Here is a 26,902-nt window from a genome sequence, read left to right on the forward strand (position 1 = left end):
CGTCACTCAAGTTTGCTCTGAATTGAGGGTCCCATCCCTTTTCAGAGACACAAATGGAGGCAAGACAATGTGCTTGGTCCCCAGTCCAATTCCCAGTTTACATTGTCTATTTGCTGATCCAGACTTTGCCACTTATAAGCTGTGTGACTTTGGGTGAGCTGCTTAACCTCTCTGTGCCTTAGTTTTCTCCCCTGTGAAAGGAAGCTGATAAATATACCAACTTCACAGAGTTCTTAGGAAAATTAAATGAAATACTTCCAAAGCTCTTGGCACTATGGACTGCCCATCATAAACAACAAATATAACTAGCATTATCATTGTTACTCCTGCCATACTGTTGCTGTTACCGCTACCACTACCTGCTCTGTAGGCAACCACGCTCTTCTGACAGGGCACACTCTTCCACCTGTGCTGAGTGTCCCGTGTGCTGACCCACGGCTGTACAGGAGAGAATTCCCCTTTCTGAGATCTAACGCATGGCTGCCCATCTCTCCCTCCCTATCGCCACTCACACAAGCTGCTTCTTTAGCCTTTTTTTTCCCCCAGGAGTTTGCATCTCAGAATGTTCCCTACAAAGTGGCCCAGGTGCTTTGAAGGGCGGCACCCATGTGGCCCAGCAGTGGGGGGGGGGGGGGGGGGGGTGGGGTGGTGGTGGCAGGTTCTTGTGATTCTGTTGCCTGTGTGCTTTTCTTTTCCATCACGGTTTTTACCGAGATACTGGAAGGGACTGCATCAATGCCTGCTGGCCAGGTATCACACCATCTTACACCAGATATCTAGTTCCTGCTTTTAAACGGAACACAAAGTGAAGGCACAGCCTGATGTTTGTGTAGACGGCCCTTTCAGCAGGCAAGGTGTCCATGCCTTTTTTATTCATGCTTTTTCAGTAATGCAAGAAAATCTCTCTGACCTGCAGTGAGACCTTGATTTTAACCTGAGATGGATAAGGGAGTGTAATAGATCCCTTTTTACACACATTTAGGTAAGTTAGAAGATCCGAGGTTAAATTTTCTCAGGAGTGCTAAGACTAAATGTAAAGATGGCCTAGGAAAACTGCTAAGACAGTATCCTGATCATGTTCCCAGGAAAATGCAGAACCTTTATGAGAAGATCTGTGTACTGAAACCCGTGGCATTACATTTGGAATGAGGTTTGTATAAGTCACCTGTAGTGACTGAGTTTCAATAATGTATGAGTCCACAGTTTCTTCATTAAAAATTTGGCTGCTTTTACAGTAAGAAAGGCCAGAAGAGGCATACATAATAACAACAAATAAATGAACAGCTCATAAAGTTCTTGTGGTTGAAATACAATCAGGATCACACACTCAATCAGGTCACATGCCCTCAGGCCCAGTTGGACACCTACCTTTCCCTGTGTCCTTTGAGAGCTGTCCTAATTCTGGAGGGGTGGGGATGGTTGCAGAAACTCTGGGTATCTGGGGGCCATTGAGAGTTAAGAATGTACCTATGAAGTAAGCATTAGAAACATTTAGGACATTGTAACTAAAATAAGAACAGCGATAGAGACTCTACACACATATGCTACTGAGATGCATCAAGCCCAATTTAAAGCACGAAATTACAGACAATTTGACAAACATTTCTAAGGCCTTTAATACACAAGCAAAACAAACTCTGATATTGGTTGTATAATTATATCTGACTCATGGATAATAACATCAAAACATGGAAAAACATCTCTTTCCATCCAACAGGGACATCTCTCCCTACCAGCATACTATGTCCAGGGCACAAATGGTAAAAATAAGCTCTTTCTCCACTTCCACATGAGTCATGCAGATACCAAGAACTTGATGACATTAAATAATTAGTGGAGCAGAATTCCAACCATGTTATTTACAGAAAATTTAAGCCCCAAACTTGATCCTAATGGCTCATATTCCTCTTTACTACTTCTTCTATTATTGCCAGGGACTGGAAAATTAAAGAACTTTCTTCCTGGAGATTGCAGTGTGCCTTAGACTGCATAAGGTGAATAGGGTTGGTCAGTTGTGGGGTTCCTTTGGTTAAGAGTGTTATAAAGAGTTCCGTTTGGACACGGTCACAGAGAACCACAGGGACAGCACCCATACTGCACTCAGAAATTTCCCTTTGCTGTGATCTGGGCCCAAGGCCAGAAGAAGTATGAACTGGCTCTCAGGGTCCTCTCCCTGACACTCTGTACCCTGGGTGGAGGCAGACAGAGGGAACGGGGCACAACCTCTGTCTTGGATCAGGAGTCTGGGAGCCCAACCCTCTGATCTGAGGTATTCTACTCAATTTTGCCCAGAAGGTGTAATGTTCTGATGCAGACAGGATTCTGGTTGATTTGATTTGCTAACTTAGAACAGTGGCCTTTGACATGGAGAACTTACACCCCAGGGGTATTTCAAAGGTTTGATAGTCTTAAATTCATAGATACCGTGAACCTAAGATTCTCCTATTTCCTTGACTTATAAATATTGCTATTCAAGCGTCATGCTAGAAATGTAATATTTTAGCACACATTGGGATTTTCTGGTAGATTGCAGAGACGGGAGTTAGGCAATTTTGGACTAATGATTCTCTTCTTCTGTGCCCTGGATTTGTCAAATATCCATGTGAGGGATGGTTTCATGAAAGCAAGGCAAAAATAATGTTAACTAATGTTGAGTAAGAAAGGTTGATTATTGAAAATGCCCCCTCCTGCAATGCATTTAAATATAAGCAGCTCTTTTCAGCTCTTCTCAATATTTATCCCTCAGACACATTATTTGCTAGAAAAAACTCCAGACCTTATATAGCAAAGCAGTATAGGTGAGTGTCCCTAATATTTTCAAATGTAATTAGAATGTTTTCTTAGACTATTAACCTTTTCAAGATATACTAAAGTTCTACGAGATCTTTCCACTTGGCACTTATTCTTCAACCAAGTAGTTAAAACAATTTTTATTAAATACTGCTTGAAATGTGGATTGCAATACAGTATAATCCTCATCTTCTTTCATCATAAAATGTTTAGTGTTTTCTACCTCCTGTTAATAAAAAGCAAACGATATCCTATGTACAAATTCTTTTAACGTCACCCATTTTATTTTTCATTAAATGTAAAAGGAAACATTATGGATTCACCTCATCAAGAAATGCATTGTCAATAAAATTGAACTTTCATGCTTAATAATTATTTAACAAAATTTGTAATATATTTATGTTGTTTACTTTTTGTATTTTTTTAAAGTTTATTTATTTATTTTGACAGAGAGAGCGAGCGGGGGAAGGGCAGAGAGACAGGGAGAGAGAATCCCAAGTAGGCTCCTCACTGTCAGTGCAGAGCCCAATGCAGGGCTCAAACTCACGAAGCTGTGAGATCATGACCTGAGCCCAAACCAAGAGTCAGACACTTAACCGACTAAGCCACCCAGGCACCCCTATGTTAACATATTAATAATAGATCCTGGAAGGATCTTGGGGAGGTAGCGGAGTAAGAGGATACTGAACTCACCTGTCCCACATTTCCAACTAGATATCATCCATATCCAAGTCAATAAACGGGGCAGCGATCAGAACAAAGACAGGCAGAACAAACTCCAAGACTACCGATAGAGAAGAAGCTGCATCTGAAAGGTTAGGAAGGTCAGAAAGGTGGAGGGAGGCTGCCTGCAGGAGGAAGGCAGCTGCACATGCAGAGAGGGCAGAGAAATGGGCCCTTGCACCAGGGAGCTCACATGGGGAAGACTAATCCCCATAACGTTTGACTTTCAAAACCAGAGGGGCTGAATTCCACGAGTTTGTAAAACCAGTGGGACTGGAGCCAGGAGCTTTAAAACTCAGCTGCCTCAGCACCAGGTGAACTGGGAGGGCCATAGGTGGGTTGCCGCCCTTAAAGAGACCGCAGCCTGTGTGGAGCGGCAACATAAAAATGGCAGCTTACACAATGCCAGGGGCAAATGGGACACAGATCTGTTCACAATGATTTCCGAGTATGTTGGGGGACTTCTCAGAAAACAAGGGAGCTAGCAGGTGCCATTCTTCTCCCCTGCCCCCAAGCATAAACACAGAAGTGCCTGTGGGAGGTGGCACTGCACAGAGACTTGCTACCTAACCTGCTACCAGTGCACCATGTCTACAAGTTCTCCTGAGGACTTGCCCCTTCTAAGCCTGCTACCCTCAGTCCTGGGCTCAGGGCAAATTTTGGTAAAGTCACGAGTGCACCCCATGCAGCCGCCAGGTGCACAGCTGCCTATGTGTGGTGCACACGTGTACTGCCTCAGGCCCAGCCACGTGCCCCCAGCCACCCTGGTGCGCAGCGCCCAGCCACGGCAATGCTTCAGGGGGATCCGGCATAGGACCAGTGGCCCAGTACAAATTCTGTTAACACCGTTGTGCCATTCTCAGGTTCACTAGTGGGCATATCCACTCAGAGCTGGCCTGTCTGGGTCCCACTAACACCACAGGGAGCAAGCACAGCCCACAACAGGCAGATGACTGCACTGAAAGGAAAAGTAACTCAGACACAATAGCAGGGCATAAGCAACACACACAGGATGCTCTCCTGAAGTGCCAGGTTCTGGTGAACGGGGGACATTGCACTGTGGGTTCTCCAGTGCCTCTTCATCATAAAGTTACTACTTTCAAGAGCAGAAGGCACAGCTGACTTTCTTAACACAGAGAAACAGACACAGAGAGGCAGACAAAATTAGGAGATAGAGAAATTTACCCCAATTGAAAGAACAGGACAAGACCACACCAAATCAACAAAAGGAAACCCACACCATCACATATTGTAATTGAATTTGCAAAACATTGGATAAAGAAAAAAAAAACCATTTAAAGCAGGAAGACAAAGGGATGCCTGGGTGGCTCAGTAGGCTGAATGTCCAACTTCGGCTCAGGTCATGATCTGACCGTCTGTGTGTTCAAGCTCCATCTCGGGCTCTGTGCTGACAGCTCAGAGCCTTGAGCCTGCTTCAGATTCTGTCTCCCTCTCTCTCTGCCCCTCTCCCACTCATGCTCTGTCTCTTTCTCAAAAATAAACATTAACAATTTAAAAAGAAAATGGATTAAAGACCTAAATATGAGACCTGAAACCATACAAATCTTGGAAGACAGCACAGGAAGTAATTTCCTTGACACTGGCCATAGCAACTTCTTTCTAGATATGTCTCCTAAGGCACGGGAAACAAAAGAGAAAATAAATTATTGGGATTATATGAAAATAAAAAGCTTCTGCACAGTGAAGGAAACAATCAACATAAAAGGCATCCTAGGGAACGGGAGAAGATATTTGCAATGAAATACCTCATAAAAGTTTAGTATCCTACAACTCAACACCCATAAATAATCCAATAAAAAATGGGCAGAAGATATGAGCAGACATTTCTCCAAAGAAGACATACAGATGGCCAACAGACACATGAAAAGATCTTCATCATCACTTAACCATCAGGGAAATGCAAATGAAAACTACCATGAGCTATCACCTCATGCCTGTCAGAATGGCTAAAATCAATAACACAAGAAACAACAGGTGTTGGCGAGGATGTGGGGAAAAAACACTTGCACGCTGTTTCTAGGAATGTAAACTGGTGCAGCCACTCTGGAAAATGGTATGGGGTTTCCTCAAAAAGTTAAAAGTAAAACTACCTTATTATCCAGTAATAACACTATTGGGTATTTGTCCAAGTAATACAAGAACACTAATTCAAAGGGATACAAGCACCCCTATGTTTATAGTGGCATTATTTGCAATAGCCAGGATATGGAAGCATCCCAAGGGTCCATCGATAGGTGAATGGGTAAAGACATGAGATACATATATACATAATATATAATATATATGTATATACATGTGTATATATAGTGTATATATATATAATATATACAGAATATATATGTACATATATACAGAATATATATGTACATATATATACATAATGTACATATATATTACATATACATACATTAGATATATATTATATATATAATATATATAATGGAATATTACTCAGCCACAAAAAAGAATGCAACCTTGTCATTTACAAAACATGGATGGAGCTAAAGAGTATAATGCTAAGCAAAATAAGTCAATCAGAGAAAGACAAATACCATATGATTTCACTCATATGTGTAATTTAAGAAATAAAACAAGCGAAGGGAAAAATGAGAGAAATCAAGAAGCAGAGTGCAATTATAGAGAAAAATATGATGGTTATCAGAGGGGAGGGAGGTGTGGAGATAGGTTAGATATGTGTTGGGGATTAAAGAGGGCACTTACTGTGATGACCACATGGTGATGTATGGAAGTGTTGTATTACTATTTTGTGTACCTGAAACTAATAAAATACTCTATGTTAACTAACTGGAATTAAAATAAAAACTTAAAATAAAAAAGTAAATAAAAAGGTAGTAAGAGAAATATTAAAAATAAATACTAGTATATTAATAATTAATAACATTAATCCATAAGAATGTTATAAAGTTATGTATATGTTTTGATAGTAATTTAGTAACATGGGAGATCAACAAAAATACCTTTTGTAATCATAAAGGTATCTTAAAGTAACAGTTTTATTTTTAAATGCTGATTATCTTTACAACATCCTTTGCCACTATTTAAACTTATAATGAAATATTTTAGATGTCAACTTACAAATGTACAATAAATAGTTTTTTTTTATTTTTTTAATTTTTTTTTTAAGTTTATTTGGAGAGAAACAGAGACAGTACAAGTTGGGGGGGAGGGGCAGAGAGAGAGAGAGATAGAGAAAATCCCAAGCAGGTTCCATGCTGCCAGCACAGAGCCCAACATGGGGCTTGAACCAATGAAACTGAGATCATGACCTAAGCCAGAACCAAGAATGGGGCGCTTAACCAACTGAGCCACCCAGGCACCCCTATAGTATTTTAAAATCACATTTTCAGGGTACACAGCTGAAAACACTGACTTAAAATCCTGGAGGGAATGAATCTGTGGATTAGGTCTTTACTTCATCACTTCTATGAAATAAGGTAGTGGATTCTTTTCTCCCTAACTTCATCTTTTCTCATTCACCTCAGTTCTTTACTGAGTACTGTATACCTCTTGGTAAAATAAAAATGATTCTGGTTTTGAGATGCTATGAGATTCCAGCTAAAACCTCAACCATTTGAAAAGTGTAGTAATAGAGAATGGAAATTTGGCCATCCCAGGTTTTAGGAAATTCTGCTTTAAATCAGTGAAAAGTAGTTAATTCAATCTTGGCAGTAACCTTAATTCCCTAGAAATTTAAGGTTCCAGATAGAAAATTACAACTGTAGAACTCATTCAGTCTAAGAAGACAGAAGACAGAAGGCATCTCTTTAGATTAATGTGTTAGACTGTATCAAGCTCACTTGGGAGAAAGTTGGATATATCTGACAATGGTGCACAATGTAAAACCAGATGTTCATACTTTCCAGAAAAAGTATATTTCCAGTGTTAAGTCTTATAAAACATCTATTTTAAAATGCTTCAATATTTTAAATTATATGTCTAATTCTTGGGCTTGAATTATTATTATTTATGAGATTAATGACAATAACAACCATAGAAGCTGAATATCAGCAGTAAGAATGTTAATAAAAGATATTAAAAACTTTTTAATGGCAAATGAAGTCCATCCTTTCATTATTTTCTAAATTCAAAGGTTAAAGAATGTAGCCATCCTGTTATATAATGACATAAGCTGATTTAATATTCACAGGCAAGTGAGCATAATGCCTTATTGTGTCAAGTACAGATTTTGAAACTTCATAATTCTTTTTAATTTTTTTTTTTTAATTTGAGAGAGAGAGAGTGAATATGAGTTGGGGGAGGAGGGAGGGAGAGAGAATCTTAAGCAGGCTCCAAGCTCAGCACAGAGCCTGATGCGGGGCTTGATCCCACAACCCTGGGATCATGACCTGAGTCAAAATCAACAGGCAGATGCTTAACTAAGCCACCCAGGTGCCCCAAGATTTGGAAATTTTAAATATGAATCAAATTCTTATTCAATGCTGTTCTACCTTTAAAATAAATTGATCTAGGTGTATATTGCAAGTTATAGTTTTATACTTAAGTGGTTAAGAACTACTTTCAGGGGGAATAATATTCCAGTATCTCTTCTCATGATTCCAATAAATTATCTAAGTATTCTATGTTTCACAAGCCTCAAAGACAACCAGCAATACCAGATTTCCTTTGGGGAAATAGGTACCATTATGAGATTAAATTTGAGATTAGCATTATGAGGTACCATTATGAGATTATGAGATTAAACCAAATATGTACCATTATGAGATTAAAATTTAAGATTACTCAATGAGGGGCACCTGGGTGGCTCAGTCAGTTAAGTGACTGACTCTTGATTTTGACTTAGGTCATAATCTCATGGTGCATGGGATCAAGCCCTGTGTAGGGCTCTGTGCTGACAGCGCAGATCCTGCTTGGGATTCTCTCTCTCCCTCTGTCTCTGCCCCTCCCCAACTTATACACACACACTCTCTCTCTCAAAATAAATGAATTAACATTTAAAAAAAAAGATTATTCAATGAGTTGCCAATGATCAAAATGAAAGCATTTCTATTGGGTTTTTTTGTTAATAACAAATCTTTAGTTCTTTGCAGGCTCAGAAACTTGGATCGTGACATAAGATTTTATGAATATTGATTAGATATTGATTTCCTTTTACTCACTAGTTTTTCTGGAGAGTTTTCAAGATTCACAATCAATTGATGAAAAAAAAAGAATTTGAGCGCATTGGGAGCTGAGGTATTGAACATGGGGATGGGTGGTCTCTGAGAGCCATTTGTTTCAGATAGGCGTGAGGGAACTGAGTCTAGCAAGATTATTTCCGTTCAATACTAATGTATAGCTCTTAGAGGTGAAATATGCCAGGGCTTTAACATGTATAAGGATCACCTGCGGATCTCATTAAAATCAGATTTTATTCCGTAGGTTTGGGTGTGAGGACTGATAGTCTGCATTTCTAATAAGCTCCTGGGAGACATTGATCCTGCTGGATCACTTTGAGTAGCAAGAATTTAGAGCACTGATACTATTCTTCCAGCCTACAAATGAGATGTTTGGCCAAGATTTGGAGGCCATGGCTTTCTCATCAAGTCAGCTATTAAGCAGTTATAAGAATTTAAAAGATTATTTAACCTCAAAGGGAACTATTATTTCCTTCTGTAAAATTATAAGTCTGGGCCAGGTGATGTATCAAGTCATTTCAGAACTATAAAATTTAAGGATTTTAAGATAACCCTTATCGTATTTTGGCTACTATCTCCTTTACTTTCCCTCATAAACAGTTAACAGAAATCAGAAAAGGGTTTATTGTGCCGTATTAGTCCCTAAGGTCACCACTGAGTTGTGCTTTGCATTCTTTGAGGCCAAGATGATAGCTATTTTTTAAATGTCAATTTCCACCTTCCTCCTCCATAATTCTTAGAACACGATTCAGATTTGTATTTTTTTTAACTTTAAGAATTCTTATAAGTCCTGAGTCTGTGGGATTAGTTTACCTGTTTCCCAAATGAAATGTAGTTCCCACGATTTCACATTTTTCAGACAAGCTGTAATATTCTTAAATAGAAGGGTGATCCTTTAATTGGACCGATCTCATACACGGCACCCCTGCTAAGTGGCAATAACTAGTAACAGTTTTAAAATATATTTAATAGGGAACAGATTCTTTCCCTTCTCTGAATAGAATTCGAGTCAGATCCTTCCTGTTTATTTCCGTTGTCAACATCTTTATTCAGAAACTTCATATAACTCTTGTCTGGACTACTGTACTAATCTACCAACTTGTGTTCCATCTCCAGCCTTTCCACCCCATAATTATTCCTATAAGCCTCTGCCAGATTTCAACAAAATGCATGCCTCTTTTAGTCAAAATGCTGCAATGGCCTTTATTCAACACCTCCATGCTATGGGGTCAGGTTCCCACTACTTCCCTTCACCAAGTATTTTCTACACTTCCCATGCCTGTACCTCTTTATACATCTCTTCCATCTGGTATACCTTCTTCTATAAAACCCTACCAATTTTTTAAGATCTATTATAAATGCCAGTTCTTGCTAAAAATGGTCCCTGATTTTTCCAGCAAGAAGATGAACTCGTGTAACACTTTGCTTTTGATTCTCTCCTCAGCATCTACTACCTGACATTATAATTTCTGTATATACGTCCTCTTGCTCTCTACTATACAATTCTCGGGAAACTGTAGTATGTCTTCATTTTTATAGCTCTCACAGTGCTTTTTCAATTCTCTGTATCTGTTGAAGAAATGAGTGAATGTATAATATAGCTTCACTGTTCTACAGATCAAGATGCTCAGAAACTGCAGAAGTTTAAAAATTATTCCTTGGTCTTAATCAGTATTCATTTCCAGGTAAATTAATCTCTGTGACACAGTATCCTCTTGTATATTTTGGGGTGGAGGTAAGGGATGTCTAGTAAATTTTTTTACTCAATGGATATAAAACATCATGCTGTATAAATGCTGGAGAAGAAGGAAATATTTTGACTTTCTGGATCATGGTAAATATTGTCATAGGATATGTGTGTGTTTCAGATTCAACTACAGTGTTATGAAGAAAATTTTATGTGTGAAAAAGATTATACAAAGATGACATAATTTATATTTAAGATTTTAAAGAGGCAACCCAACTATATTGGCTTCACAATTTATTACTATATGGGGTTAATATTTTCAAAAGGAAAAGTAGAATTTCTTCCTTAAGATACCATAGACAACACCTTAGGAATGCGACCATTATTGTCTATCATGGCTTGAGGACCATTAAAGGTGTTCTGAACAAGATATATTATTTTACTAAAACATGTAAGTGAAGGGGCACCTGAGTGGCTCAGTCAGTTAAGCGTCCAGCTCTTGGTTTAGGCTCAGGTCATGATCTCATGGTTCATAGTTCTAATCCTGTGTTGTTGGGCTCTGTGCTGACAGAGCACAGCCTGCTTGGGATTCACTCATTCCTTCTCTCTCTGCCCCTCCCCTGCTCATGCACTTTCTCTCTCTCAGAATAAATAAATTAAAAAAATAAACCATGAAAGTGGAAAAGTAAAAAGTATATATCTATAATCATTGTAGGATTTGTGAACTTTGGACACATATTAAATTGATTTCCTGTGCTCCATAAGATACAAAATGATGGTCAGGAATTTTGAGCTCCAGTGCATTAACTCTCTCAGGATACTAGGTTGCTTTATCAGTGCAATACAGCAATTTTAAGAACCTTAAAAGATCCAGCTTGAGAAAACTTGTTCCACAATCAAAGCAATTAGCTATAATTGATCTGTAATACTACAAAAACTTTTTGAACTAATAGAACATTTTAAAAAATCTTAGTTTTACATAATTTTCTTTTTTTAAAGTTTCTTTTTGAAAGAGACAGAGCATGAGTGGGGGAGAGCAGAGAGAGAGAGAGAGAGAGAGAAATCTGAAACAGGCTCTAGGCTCTGAGCGGTCAGCACAGAGCCTGACATGGAGCTCAAACTCATGAACCATGATATCATGACCTGAGCTGAAGTTGGAGCCTCAACCAACTGAGCCACCCAGGTACCCCTGCATAATTTTCAACATTAACATCTCTTCCAGTCAATTCCATTGCCAGAAAATATAGCTTTTAAGTAATTCTGACTAACTATAAATACAGTAATTGCATTCAAAAAGACTTTGAAAAAATCACTTGAAAAATCTATGTTAACTATAGAATTCTCCCATCTTTGTCTACCAATATTAAATTGAGAAGAAAAAAAAACCAGGGTTATAATTATTTGAGGAATATTTTCTGTGATATTCTTTTCTTTTTGCATCTATGAATCCTTCCATTGAGGTCATGGAAAACAGATGTATATAGAGAAATTAAAACTAATAGATTTATTTTATTTATTTTTTAATATATGAAATTTATTGTCAAATTGGTTTCCATACAACACCCAGTGCTCATCCCAAAAGGTGTCCTCCTCAATACCCATCACCCACCCTCCCCCTCCCTCCCACCTCCCATCAACCCTCAGTTTGTTCTCAGTAAAACTAATAGATTTAAATTAATATCCATTATATGCATTTGAGAGCTCTCTTTTGCCATAGTATTCACTGCCTCCCTAACACTCTTGATATGATACTGTTTCATGCCAGGAGTTATCTCATCAGTGAGAAAATCAAGGGAAGTTTATGTTCTTAACCCCCAGGTTACATACTCTAATGCGATTCTCTTTTCTTTAAGTGTCTTCCTCTAAAAAATCCCAGCACATAGCTTAGATGGCACCATTCAAGTGGTCTAGCTTGATACAAATGTCAATATTGTCTCTGTCGTGTATCCACGGAATAACCTCTCTAATATACTTGTGGAATATAACACAGTCTTACCGTGATTCTATTCTCAGAGAGATTATTTACATAATGACTTGTTATAAAGTGAGAGTATAACAAACCAAGAAACCAGATTTGCACTGATAGTTTTTATCACTTTAGAAAAGCTTACACGTGACCTTCTTTACAAATTTAAATGTGTTCATAATTTAGGGAAAAAAATGTATCCCCATGGTTCCTGAAGAGAGAGCTGAAATTGGGAGACTGTGGAAAAGCGTGTATCATATGATGGCAAAGAACCGCTGCCCCGAATTTTCCTGTAGGCTTTTATTAAAGTTTTCTCTAGCTTCTGCCATCTACCTCACGTCACGAGTACTTGTAATTTAAACATCCAAATACCAGGTCAGAAACATCGAGGTCTGGTCCAGTAGTTCCCAGAGGGTGGCACGGGTACTACTGTCATTGTCCACGATGATTTTAGGGGGTACACCAACCAACATTTTGTAATTTTAACAGATACATGTTGATTTTCAAGTATTAGCAAAAATATACCTAGCAAATCAAACTCGTTACTCTACAATTATTCTTTCTTGGGCCAAGCTTTCTTTTTACATAACTTTAAGTTTAAAAAGCGAGGGCATTTAAAGAAAATATTAGGTAAATACTATGTGGGGCTTCTGACAAAAGTCCTGATGGAGGCTGGGGAAACTCTGATGAGTGGGAAAGTGAGTGGAGTGGTTGGGGTCGGTTAACGGTCTGGTTTTAGCTCTGTCACTAGCTGTACCTCTTTAGCAAGTCGGACTTCTTTGGGTATCTATTCCTTATTTGTAAAGAAATGGTTGGGGTGACCTCTAAGGTTCACTCCAGCACCACCATTCTATTGTTTTGTTCTCTTGTCAAATGCCATTATAAGGAACATCGATCTCTGTAAAGTGAAACTAAGCATTCTAGGCCTTAACACAAGATGTGCTCACTTAAACTAGTCAGGGAAATCGGCAGACCTAATGTGGAATTTTTTTTTTTTTTGAAGTTAAAACACACGATTGTTAGATTAGACTAATCCTTTTAAAGATTAGAGATAAACTTGAATTTACTTAGCAGCTTTACTTTTTTTTTTTTGCACATGGGAGGGATTCCAAGTACCTTTGGATTCTCTCATGAACATAATAGCTAGACAGAGGAGAGTTTTATGTGCCATATTTGACATGTGCTACTAACATTCTCATCTGGGATTAAAAAGCTTGGATGTCCCTGATACAGTCAGATGAAGCATTTAAGTAAAGTCAGTGTTGGAAAAAAAAAATGCAGTTCAACTTGAAGGGGAAAAAAGATGGACAATCACTAGCTTAAGGTAAAGACTTACGTTTTAAGAAACAGGAGAAGCCTGAAGCTTTATAACTTAAAATAGCTGGTTTGGTTTCTGGTTTTAATTTTTCACTATGAAAATAGAAAATATGTTAACCAATTGGCCATTTTAAGAGGTAATAAAACGTGAACCCCCAAATTAGCACTATGTGCCTCTATGAGACTGTCTTGAATTAGTTCTTTTCCCAATGGCTCAAATCAAAATCTAATCGTGATTACTAAAAACCATTCAATGTAGAAACACTACCTCTACCAAGTAATATTTACATGGTCAGCCAGACTGTTTTTAAAAATAATCTCTAAAGTTTGAAAAGTAAACCCCCTTGTCCTTGAATTGGAGTTGGTGTCCCTTTTTCTAGAAGGTCCCAGGTTCACAGTAAAGACTGTCTTCTTGAAGGGTACCTACCATTACTTCCGGCCTAAAAAGAAATTGTATTAACCAATTAAATTGCAAGATGAAAAGAGAAGGTTTCTATGATGATGTTGAATTCTGTGAATATTTGAACTAAATATTTTGGAAGTTATCAAATTTAGGACTAACGTACTTCTATTTTCTATTTGGAATACTAATCACATCTATTTAATCTATCCAGCTCAACAAACAAATGAACAAACACCAACAAAACCAACACAATCTATTTTTGGTGGAAATATATCTGCTTGTAAAGGTGCAAAAAAAAAAAAATAGCAAAGATGCTATGGGTGAAAAATTTTACCTGTGATCTCAAAAAGGGAATATTCAGAGAACACATCTAAACATCCAATATGGACACATAGAAATTGGCCCTCTGGAATACCACCAACTTCATTATCTGTTGCAACTTCAAAGGCCTCTTGGAAAATATGGCTTCACGATTCCTAGTTTTTCCAACTATCCTATTAAAAATATCTATAACCGTGCATTCTTGATCTGTGATAATAATTTGACCTCTGTCATCCTCAGTTACACTTGGTCTGGGAAGTACCAAGTGTCCTGCTTGGAGCTGCTCCTGGCTGGATCAGTCACTGCTGATTTAGTCTCCTCCTCAGAATGGCAGTCAGTCTTTGTCTGGTCTCATTTACGGAAGATGCTCGACCCCTGGGAGGATGGGGCTGGGGGAAAGTAGGCAAACCTGAGCTGCTGACCCTCTTGGGTTGAACTGAGGTTGGGGCAGTGGTGGGTTTTGACACTCCATGCAGGCTGGGGATTTTGATTCCTTTTCCAGAGTTCAGTCTTGTAAGGCTTCTCTCTCCCTGGCTGCTGACCACTGCAGCAGAGGAGGTTAGGCTGCCCTGGTTAAGGGAACACGGCGACAAAGGTAAACTTCCACTGAGCTTCCTGAGCTCCAGAAGCTGTTCTCTGGCTTGGCTCAAAGCCTCTGTCAGTTCAAAGCGTTCTTCACACTCCCTGCGCACTGTTTCCTGAAGAAAAGTGTTCTGAAATGAGAAAAGGTGGGGGGAGAAGCATCCCTAGCTTTAAACTGTACATTTGGATGGTAATTAGCAATATAAATGGAGAACTGAAATGGAAATCAGAGGTCCGTCTTTGTCTTTGTGGCTACTCTACCACATGGGACAGACAAGTCAAAAACGCAAATGATTTGTGAAGCTGGAAAGAACTTTGAGAGGACATTTGGTTCAACCCTTGCAGTTTGCAGAATAGGAACCAAGAGCCAGTATCACTCAGATGGGTAGTGAGGGGCTGGCGCTGGAACCCAGAACTTCTAATGCTTACTTTAGTGGGGTTTCAGCTCATTGGCACATGTGATGCCTAACACTTAACATCTGCAGGGGCAAGTATGTTAGTTTATAACGAAGGTAAGCTGCAATACACAAGACAGGTAAAATTGCTTGAATTATAAGATTGAAAGAATAAAACATATCAGGTACAGCGCTTAAACAATAGAATCAGCTACTTTATATGACGCTTTCTCAACGGGACTTAAATATACTGATCGTTTGTTATTTTGTAAGATATATATCAAAATAAAGAAGAACGTTATTTGCTTTTAACTCCATTTGGCAATCATGTATCAAGTCGCCAGAAGCTGTAGTGGATACAATACCTGCCCTCAATAAGTTTGCAGCCTCATGAGTTTGAGCAGAGCTGTTTTTTATGTCTCCAACAGGATTTGGAACCAAGGGTAGAAGTTATGTAGTTGAAGATAAGGAAGAACTTTTTAAAAGCCAGAACTGTCTGGAGGATACCCTGAAGGGTTAAATCTCACTTAACTGGGATGGACTGGAGCAAACTTAAACTTCAAATGGGTGACTGAACTAGAGATCACTAAGGTCCCTTCAAATTCCGAGACTATAGTTTTAGTTAAAGAAGTTACTCATCTTTCGTCTATGGAATTCATCCAAATTATTTCAAGGTCCATGGTAAGAATTAGCTCTTGGATCTTTCTAACCTCCTGACATGTCTGTAGAATGTCAAAAAAGAGGTTGAAAAGCAAACAATTCAAAGTAGTAAACAAATAAGGAAACAATTAAAATGATTGTGCTAGACCCAGCAATAGCACTGCTAGGAATTTACCCAAGGGATACAGGAGTACTGATGCATAGGGGCACTTGTACCCCAATGTTTATAGCAGCACTCTCAACAATTGCCAAATTATGGAAAGAGCCTAAATGTCCATCAACTGATGAATGGATAAAAAAATTGTGGTGTATATACACAATGGAGTACTACGTGGCAATGAGAAAGAATGAAATATGGCCCTTTGTAGCAACATGGATGGAACTGGAGAGTGTGATGCTAAGTGAAATAAGCCATACAGAGAAAGACAGATACCATATGGTTTCACTCTTATGTGGATCCTGAGAAACTTAACAGAAACCCATGGGGGAGGGGAAGGAAAAAAAAAGAGGTTAGAGTGGAAGAGAGCCAAAGCATAAGAGACTCTTAAAAACTGAGAACAAACTGAGGGTTGATGGGAGGTGGGAGGGAGAGGAGGGTGGGTAATGGGTATTGAGGAGGGCACCTTTGGGGATGAGCACTGGGTGTTGTATGGAAACCAATTTGACAATAAACTTCATATATTGAAATAAAATAAAATAAAATAAAATGATTGTGCTATAGGATTCTCCGACTAAAAATGAATTTCCATCAGGTTAGTTTGTAAAACTACCCAAGGCATTGCCAAATCTGTCAGTGGGAAGTGTCTTCCCAAGGCTTTTCCTGACTAATCTGCTGTCAGTGGAACTAAGTAACAAAGCATCAGAGAAAGTAGCATCTTCCTGTATTTGAGTCTCTTGTAATTATGATCAGAACTCTATTCAATTCCAAATTTGGTCAGAATTGAAGAATATGGCACAATTCTAGATTGACAGTTGTTCTATAATTTTCTATAAAATCAGCAGCACGTCTGGGTCAAACAAAGCTTCATCGCTTTCATATATTATTAACATACATATGGGTCCATATAAGCATGTATATTTTTTTAAATAATGAGGGTTAAGTACTTGCTTCTAGTTAGGTGCTTTTGTTTTTTTGTTATTGTTTTTGTTTTTGTTTTGAGAAACTGGAGACCAAGGATGGTGTTTGTGGCTTTATCATCTGGTTTTCATTAATCCTACCTGAAATACTTGTTGAAAAGGCAAGAGAGGAAGGGCCAGGGAAGAATATTAGTAAGTTGCTCTGTTAGATGTCATTTCATCTCCTGTTCTGACAAAGAAAAACCGTGAAGCCCTACTGCTTATGTGACCTGCTGAAAGCAGCCCAGCCCTGAAGTGGTAGGTCCTGCTCCCAGCTGCCCATGCCTAAATGAATTGTCTAATTATATCAAGCATGCAGGGACCGATTTGTTTCTGGACACAGAAGCAATTAAAAAAAAAAAAAAAAAGACACTTCATCTAGCTTTGCCCAAGTTTTCTAAACTTAATCTAAACTTTATTTTAAGTGGCACACCATCAGTGCATTATTTCCTATTAATAGAGTTAGCTGGCAAAATATGTTGAAGTGATTAGATTCAAGGGGCTTTCAATAACTTAGTATAAAAAATTCCCTTGATTAAGAAAGTTATGAGAAAGAGTTAAGTTTATTTGAATATATAAAAGAAAAGAATGGATAGCAGTTAACTGATGAGGTCAATAAATTGCTGACATGAATAACAGGTGCACCAATATGGAAGGATAACGTAATGGGTGATGTGATGACAAGGGCTCTCATTAAAATAAAAATAAAATTCAATCCATTCACTAAAATTAAATTCACGTCTGAAAGGAAAGGAGTGGTGTTCTATGGAAAACATCCGTAAAGCAAGTCACCTAAAAGCTATTTTAGGCAAGTGACATTGCACTAAAGGAGGAAATGAAAAGGTGGAGTGAACTCAAAGATGTCCCCATAGCAAGTATAATGGGAACACAGTGCCGGCCAACTCCAGACTGGACTTTGGAAGGGCTGCTGATCATCTTGGTCTGGGGCCCACTGCTCTGGAACTCATCCTTTTTCAAGCTATTAGCTTCCAGTACAAAGGACTATTTCTCTTTCTTCTGTTATTTCAAATCAGGAGGACCTCCGAACTGAAAACATGCTCCAGAATTAGGACTTCTATTTTTGTATTTGCCATAAACACTGTGAAATCTCAGGTGAACCTCACAATATCTGCATATCCTCTGCTACCATTACCTCCTGTTTTAAAATTGAGATTATAACTCAGTTTTGTACAACAGGCAATTCAGATGTTATAATTTATTCAACCATGGAGTAACAAAATGGAAATAGAACACATCAAGTTTAGAGGATTGCTATTTCGAGGGTGGGGTGTGTGTGACAGGGCATGACAAGAGCACACATGGATGTGGCCAGAGCCAGTAAGGGAAAATTCCATCATGTGTGGAAAAGAATCACTCACTTGTGATTAGATTGCTTTCAGTGATTTAGGCAAAATATCTATCTTTTGGGGCTGTTTTTTTTTTGAAGGTTGTTTCTTTGGAAGAATTTTAATGTGTGTTTTCACTGAACAACGTAGGAAAATGTGTAAGATGGAAATTCAGTAAGATTGAAAATCCTGGGCAAACATGAGACTAATCAGTGAAGCCCTAGCATTCTAAACGTTTCAGGTAAAATTATCTTTGGTCATATTTTAGCATGGTAAAATGGTAAAGAAGGGGCAGTGGGGTTTTCCAGGCCAAATGGGCAGTGAGTGCAAATGGTTGGTAGTGACAGTGGAAGAGGCACATCTTGGGATGACACATGGCTTAGTATGACTTGTATGCAGAATGAACAGGCAGGGAAGAGTGAGCAGGGTCTGATCGAAGATGACTTTAATAACATGCTAAATATTAGAGTTTTAACTTAATTATGAGGGTCATATGGAGTCGTTGAAAGGTTTATTTCAAGCATGGGGCTGGCATGGTCAAATTTGCATTGAAGGAAGATCCCTTTGCCAGCTCTATGGAAAATGGCCCCAAGTGGGGCAAGAAAGGAAACAGGGAGGATCATAAGAGACCAACATTTTCACAGAGGAGGTTCCTATCCCCTGCACTCCTTGATTAGGGTGGTCTGGGCACAGGAGAATTAGTGTTTCTGGGTCCTAAAGTTCTGTTGATGGTGAAGAGCATTACCAGTAGAATATGTCTATAACATTTTCAGATGAAGGCCACTTTGGGCTTAAAATATGGCTTAATCACACTCCCACTGGGTAAGTAAATGTCAAAATGAAAATATAAATTAGCTCTCCATCTGTTTGAAATTTCTAATATTAAAAAAATGGCCAATTTGCCCCACTCTTTACAATGTAAAAGTAGTTTATTTTTGTGTTTGTTTTCATTTTTTTTCCTTAGAGACAGCTGGATTGTTTTCAATTCCAAAGACAGTGGAAGAAGCAGGAGAAGGCTTTGCTGGGTAACCTGATCATTCTGAAGATGAAAATCCCATTTGTGATGGCAATCACTTGAATTTGGCAATTTGGGGGGAACATGCCAGGAAAGCAAGTCCTCAGTGAAGGATAACCACAGATGGGTGTCTTTTTTATGCTTTACGTCCAATGAGGTCTGAACCAGTCATGGAATGATCAGATTATAGTTTCTACCCACCCAAACGAGATATATCCCAGGGTGAGTAGATGACTGGACAACTGGGTGGGGAGCCGAGGCAAAGGGAAACTGGAAAAGGTGTGGAAACCAGAAAGATGAGTAGGAGCTAGCAAAGGATGTGCCCAAACTTCCATTTATGGCTTCTGTTCAACTAATCTGATCAGCCCAAAACACTGCAGAAAAACAGAAGAGATGGCCCTTTGGTAAGACAGGAATGAGAATCTGAATAGATTTCCAGGAAAGAAGTAAGATGGATGGTAGGCAGGCTGTTCTAAAATTGTATTTCTGTGCTCACAGACTTAATGGACACTGTGAAATAACTACTGCAGATATATTGAAACAGAAGTAGAAATGGGGAAAAATAAACAACCCCTAGGACTAATATGCCTCAAGAGCAGATTTTCAGAATGGGGAGGAAGAGCCCTTGAAGGCACAGTGTTCAGGATTCATTTGTCTAAGTCAATAATCTAAGATTTAATTAGTATTAATTAAATACAATGGAAACAATTTCTCCCTATTTTTTCTCATTCTGTCAATTTTCTGGCATCTATACTCTGCATCCGGGCAAACTGTCTCCAACATGTAAAAGGCGGTCTTGCTTAGCTCTCCCTCTGCACTGCTGAAGCCTCTCAGTCTGACTGCCTCACTCCTGTCTGCCCCATGCCTCATGGTTAAGGTTCTCAGGTTATTTGTTCACCCATCCTCCCTGCCAACCAACCCTAGGAGTAGCCCATGGTCACTAAAAGCTTTCCCAGTTCTCTCTCTGCTCCCTGTGGAGCCAGAGGTTAGAGAAGAGATTCATATGTTCTAATTTTATTTGGTCCCTAAATTGAGAACTAAGTGGTTCCACTAATTAACTAACTTAATTTACTAACTGGTGCTTTGTTTTCTCATAAATGGAATTACCAGAGAAATGTGTGCCATTTTATCTATATCAATTAAATATGTAAATATAGAAAATGTATATCCTTGGAGTGGCTCAGTGGGTTAAGTGACTGACTTTGGCTCAGGTCATGATCTCATGGTTTGTGGGTTCAAGTCCTGCATCGGGCTCTGTGCTAACAGCTCAGAGCCTAGAGCCTGCTTTGGATTCTGTGTCTCCTTCTCTCTCTGCCCTTCTTCTGCTTGTGCTCTGTCTCTCTCTCAAAAATAAAAAATAAAAAATTTTTACAAAATGCATATCCTAAAACTAAGCAAATCCCTCCAGCCAAAAAAAAAAAAAAAAAGCTCTTTGCAAACACCATATCTTCCTCAAATTTAATCTTTGACTTCACACAAATCCATCCTTGCCAGATTTATTAGTAAGCTTTCCTAAATAAATGGGTTTTCTTTTTTTTTTCTTAAATAGATTTTACATTTGAAAAATATTAGCCCCGCATTGGGCTCTGCTATGAGCATGGAGCCTGCTTGAGATGAAAAAAAAAAAAAAAAAAAAGCACTCCTTCACACTTCCAAGTTCTACCTCCAGGGAATAACTATTTTCAGGTTTTTAAGCTGTTTCTTGCGATATTTATTTCCATATTTCTATGTAATAACATTATGCAGTTATCTCATGGTTTTTCAATTTTGAAGTCATTATCTAATGGCTTCATAGGATAGAAGATGAGGATTCAGCTTCCCATTCCAACTCCTAGCAGGTGTTTCTCTTTTCCCCATGAGCAGATATTCCGGTTCCCTGGGAGAAATTTCTATCACAATTTTGTTGAAAAATCTTCCCAACTTCCATCACAATTTTCATTTTGCTTTATATGATTATAGTATATAATATTATGTAGACCTGGGCCATGCAGTGTACTATGATTACATTTCCTTTTTGGCATGGCTTCCTTTCACAGTTAATTATTGTCGCACTATTTATCTGCTTAGGTTTCCGGGTTGTTGATTACTTATTTTTCACCAAATCTACTTATAGAAGTGTAAATATCCTTTCAGCATGTTCGAACACTCCATGTAATCTATCAGCTTCTCTTATATTGGAGACATACTTCTAAAAACCCTCCATTCTGCTGAACCCAGCCTGGTTGTTCTCTAAATCTGTTGCCCTGCTGTAATTCTCAGATTTCATCCTTTCTCCCTCTCTGACCTGAAAACTTCCTAAGAACTTATGTTTATCCTTAAGGTATAGATATTTCATGATGAAATGCTTTGGTGGAATGGCTTTACCATTCATTATGGTGAGTGGACCCTTCTTCCAATATAGAAGTGTATGTCCTTCAGTACTTAGAAATGTTCTTGATTAGTTTCTGCACTAATCTTTCCTCCACTTTCTCTGTTCTCTCTTTCCAGAACTCCTCTAATTTTCTTTTCTTCTCTCCATCTCTTTGTTTTTCTCTTCTACTTTCTGGGAGATTTATTCATCTTTATCATCTAACCCAAATATTGAATTTTTTACTTCAGCTCTTATATTTTAATATTTATTCTTGTTCTTTATTCATAGCCTCTGCTTATGTTCCATGGATGCAATATCTTTTCTTTTCTCTCTCAGGACATTAATTGTACTCTTTTTTGAAGCTGCCTGCATGCATTATTTTGTATCTTTTTCTTCTGAGTTGCTTTTTTTTCCTTCTGAGTTTTACTTTGATCCTAGCTTCTGTCTCGTATTTGAGGTGTTTCTAAAACATTTGATGATCTTTGGCTGTTGACATTTAAAAAGGAGTCTCCTAAATGTTACTGGAAGCTCTGTGTGTCTAGGTGAGGGCTTAATGACTGGTATACTTCTTAATGGGTAGATTAGACATGACTATTGCCATTTCACTGGGAGACCCCAATTGTCAGTATCCATAGATCTTTTTCCTCTCCTCTCCTCCTCTCTCCCCTCCCTTCCCCTCCCCTCCCCTCCCACTCCCATTCCCCTCTCCTCTCCTCTCCTCTCCTGTCCTGTCCTCTTCTCTTCTCTTTTCTCTTCCTGCATTTCTCCAGAGAAGATACTTCCAATTTCCTAGCTGTTGATATATAAACCTAGTTGTCTATTCTGGGAAGTAAGTGGGTAAAGTGGTTCAAGAGGTCTCACTCTGAGGTACAGACTTTCATTCTAGCCTTATCCCACAATCTGCTCTTCTGTATCCTCAGGTCCAAAGCCTCTTAAATTCAGGTTTTTCTAGAGTATAAACCTTTGGTATACTGCCAGGATGGTGGGTGAAGTTGCTTAGGGGTTAGTGAGGGCATCCGAGGATCTGTCTGTTCCTTTCACAATTATTCAAACAATCCTGTTTTCAGATCCACTCCTCTCCCTCTTTCAGAAGTATCTGGTGTCTCCAATCACTGAGTCTTTCCAGCATTGTGTCACATAATTGGATTTGTTCCTTTTAGGGTTCCACCTCACTTCCCCAATCCCCACAGGCATCAGGTTTCAATATCATACAGTCTACTAATTACCTCTCAACACTGCTTTCTCAATTTTCAAAATTTGGTCAATGTCTCTTTCATCTAGTGTCAACTCCTTCCTCTCCTGTTCTCTTTTCCTTATGGATATATTCACTTTTTATTAATTTACTGTAATTTTAGTGATGTTTTGGGATTGCATAGATAAACATACATATTCAATTCTCCATGTTTAACCAAGAGCATTATTATTATTATTATTATTATTATTATTATTATTAGTTTTACTGTTTTTATTTATTTTTGAGAGAGAGACGGAGTGCAAGCAGGAGAGGGGCAGAGAGGCAGACACAGAATCCAAAGCACGCTCCAGGCTCTGAGCTGACAGTACAGAGCCAACGCGAGGCTCAAACTCACAAAATGTGAGATTATGACCTGGGCCAAAGTCAGACGCTCAACCCTCTGAGCCACCCAGGTGCCCCAAGAGCATTCTTTTTTCTTTTTGAATGTCTTTCATCTTCATTAGATGGCTACAGAAACTGATATTTTAAAATTTCTGTCCCATTGTTTTCCTTACTGATAATCTTAAGACAACAAAAATATTGAGCTTCCTTTGGTAGTTCCTTTCTGTTTTTGTTTTGGGTTCCTTTTGGATTTGCCACATTCTTCCTCTGAATTACTGAATTACAACACGTAATTCTGTCAGTGCGGCTGGGCCACACTGTCTTGACAGGACTCACATGAAGCTAGTAGGAAGGAAAACTGGCAGCAAGAAGCATGTGACTATTTTAATCTGTTGTTAAATGATGTTCTATTCCCTAATATATTATATTTCTTTTTGAATTCTTTCTTCTTTTAAAAAAATATTCCCTTTTTTTAGGCGTGTCTTTTCCCTATGAAGGATTTTCATGGGCCCCCTTTCAACATTCACATTTCCCATACAGCTCTACTTTCCATTTTCTCCCCTTTCACCTGCATCTTTTGTTGCTAAACCTTCTTGATCCTGGTGTTCCTGTGGATGCTCTCCAATAATCCGGCTCCATGCAGGAATGCCCATTTGCCCTTTAGAGGCTCTGGCTTTCCTCCTATCCTTGAGAACATTCTTCATACAATTAAAAACAAAGTCTACCCATTCTCTGGCCTCTTGAAAGAGAGCAGGGCTTTCCTGTCTTTAATTAGCCTCTTTACTAGACCAAAAATTTATCTTCATTCTAATGACAATTTGTCCTTCACTTTGTCCTTTTTTCTCCAGAAACTGACAAATTTCAAGTATCTGAAATGTGTGATCAAAATAATAGTGTTTTTCACTGTATAAGCTACAGCCCCTATTCTTTCTGGCTCATAAATCCTACCCCTTTTATTGTCTCATTCCCTATTTTTATAGGAATATTCTGGATTTTGGTATGCTTAACCAGAGAAGCAGCCTTAATTATTTATTCTTATAGTTGAGTGTCAATTATTTAACTTCAAAAGGAAAATCTAATCTACCTCCCCTCCTCCCACCCCAGCTAAAGGAAGTCTGTCCCTAGGCATGTCCTTAGGTAACTTTACTTTTGGAATGATCTCTTTCTATTCCCCAGTACTGATCAATGATCATTTAAGTGCCAACCCAGTGTTTTGTATATCTCAAAAGTCTACATTAAAGAAAAAATAAAACTTCATCTCTAAGTAGTTTCCTTTTACAACTACTGAGCAGAAAGAGCTCCACATGTAGCTCCTTTTGTCTGAAAAAGAAATTCATTCTTCACTTTTAATCTAGGGTCTCTTGCCAAAATTACCTCTAGTGGCCCGGCCCTGAGACTGGCAGCCTCTAGGATGGCCCCCAGTTATCCCCGCCCTCTTGCTTATTCACATCCTTGTGCAATCTCTTTGCTTTGAATGTGAGCTGGACTTACTGACTCATCTATAATGAATAGAATTTAGCAGAAGCAATGGGATGTCACTTCTGAGATTATGTTACAAAGACTGTAGCTTCTATCTTAGACACCTCTCTTGCACTCTCATTCTTCCTCACTTGGTGCTCTGAGCCAATCCAGCTGTTGTTGTTCTACGTAGAAGTCCTTGTTGTAAGGAACTAAGGGAGTCCTCCGACCAACAGCCAGCAAGGTGCTAAGGCTCTCAGCCCAACAGCCATAATAAAATAACTCCTGCTAACAACCACAAAGTGAGTCTGAAAACAAATCTTCCTCTAGTTGAGCCTTTAGACAAAACTGTATGCCTGACTCCCTGACACCAACCTCACAAAAGGTCTTAAGCCAAAAGTACCTAGCTAAGTCAAATTCAGAGCCCTGGCCCACAGAAACTGTGAGATAGTAAATGCTTGTTGTTTGAGAACACTGAATTTGAGAATAGTGGATTGTTCAACAAGGGATAACCAATATAGGCCCTTAAAGCCAATTTTTAAGATTTCAGTCTATGCTTTTTATATAAGTTTCTGTTTAGGGGCGCCTGGGAGGCTCAGTCGGTTGAGCGTCCGACTTCAGCTCAGGTCATGATCTCACACTCCATGAGTTCTAGCCCCACGTTGGGCTCTGTGCTGACAGCTCAGAGCCTGGGGCCTGCTTTGGATTCTTTGTCTCCCTCTCTCTCTGCCCCTCCCCTTCTCATGCTCTGTCTCTCTCTGTCTCAAAAATAAAACAAAAACAAAAACAAAAACAAAACATATATAAGTTTCTGTTTAGGTCATTCTTTCCTCTGGATGTCAATGTAATTACTCATATAAGATTTTCTTTTGGCACAAAAACAGACACATAGGCCAATGGAATAGAATAGAAACCCCAGAACTAGACCCACAAACGTATGGCCAACTAATCTTTGACAAAGCAGGAAAGAATATCCAATGGAAAAAAGACAGTCTCTTTAACAAATGGTGCTGGGAGAATTGGACAGCAACATGCAGAAGATTGAAACTAGACCACTTTCTCACACCATTCACAAAAATAAACTCAAAATGGATAAAGGACCTGAATGTGAGACAGGAAACCATCAAAACCCTAGAGGAGAAAGCAGGAAAAGACCTCTCTGACCTCAGTCGTAGCAATTTCTTACTTGACACATCCCCAAAGGCAAGGGAATTAAAAGCAAAAATGAACTACTGGGACCTTATGAAGATAAAAAGCTTCTGCACAGCCAAGGAAACAACCAACAAAACTAAAAGGCAACCAACGGAATGGGAAAAGATATTTGCAAATGACATATCGGACAAAGGGCTAGTATCAAAAATCTATAAAGAGCTCACCAAACTCCACACCCGAAAAACAAATAACCCAGTGAAGAAATGGGCAGAAAACATGAATAGACACTTCTCTAAAGAAGACACCCGGATGGCCAACAGGACATGAAAAGATGCTCAATGTCGCTCCTCATCAGGGAAATACAAATCAAAACCACACTTACATATCACCTCATGCCAGTCAGAGTGGCCAAAATGAACAAATCAGGAGACTATAGATGCTGGAGAGGATGTGGAGAAACGGGAACCCTCTTGCACTGTTGGTGGGAATGCAAATTGGTGCAGCCACTCTGGAAAACAGTGTGGAGGTTCCTCAAAAAATTAAAAATAGACCTACCCTATGACCCAGCAATAGCACTGCTAGGAATTTACCCAAGGGATACAGGAGTACTGATGCATAGGGGCACTTGTACCCCAATGTTTATAGCAGCACTCTCAACAATTGCCAAATTATGGAAAGAGCCTAAATGTCCATCAACTGATGAATGGATAAAAAAAATTGTGGTGTATATACACAATGGAGTACTATGTGGCAATGAGAAAGAATGAAATATGGCCCTTTGTAGCAACATGGATGGAACTGGAGAGTGTGATGCTAAGTGAAATAAGCCATACAGAGAAAGACAGATACCATATGGTTTCACTCTTAT

At 38.8% G+C, this 26,902-nt stretch overlaps 1 protein-coding gene across 14 annotated transcripts in view; it reads right to left on the minus strand.

The window, feature by feature from the left end:
- The window catches only part of LEKR1 (leucine, glutamate and lysine rich 1), a 220,770-nt gene that overhangs the window by 22,332 nt on the left and 171,536 nt on the right, over positions 1-26,902 (minus strand). For 9 of the 14 annotated variants that reach the window (XM_060639051.3, XM_081790116.1, XM_081790117.1 and 6 more), the window contains one exon: positions 14,303-15,097. In XM_060639051.3, the coding sequence (XP_060495034.1) occupies positions 14,684-15,097 (414 nt within the window). In that variant the 3' untranslated portion in view covers positions 14,303-14,683. Of the gene's footprint in view, positions 1-665; positions 1,468-14,302; positions 15,098-26,902 lie in introns of those variants that run through there. The other 5 variants (XR_014135232.1, XR_014135233.1, XR_014135235.1 and 2 more) reach the window with 2 other exon arrangements.

This window comes from Panthera onca, chromosome C2 (genome assembly GCF_046562875.1).
Source record: "Panthera onca isolate mPanOnc1 chromosome C2, mPanOnc1 haplotype 2, whole genome shotgun sequence".
Classification (NCBI taxonomy): domain Eukaryota; kingdom Metazoa; phylum Chordata; class Mammalia; order Carnivora; family Felidae; genus Panthera; species Panthera onca.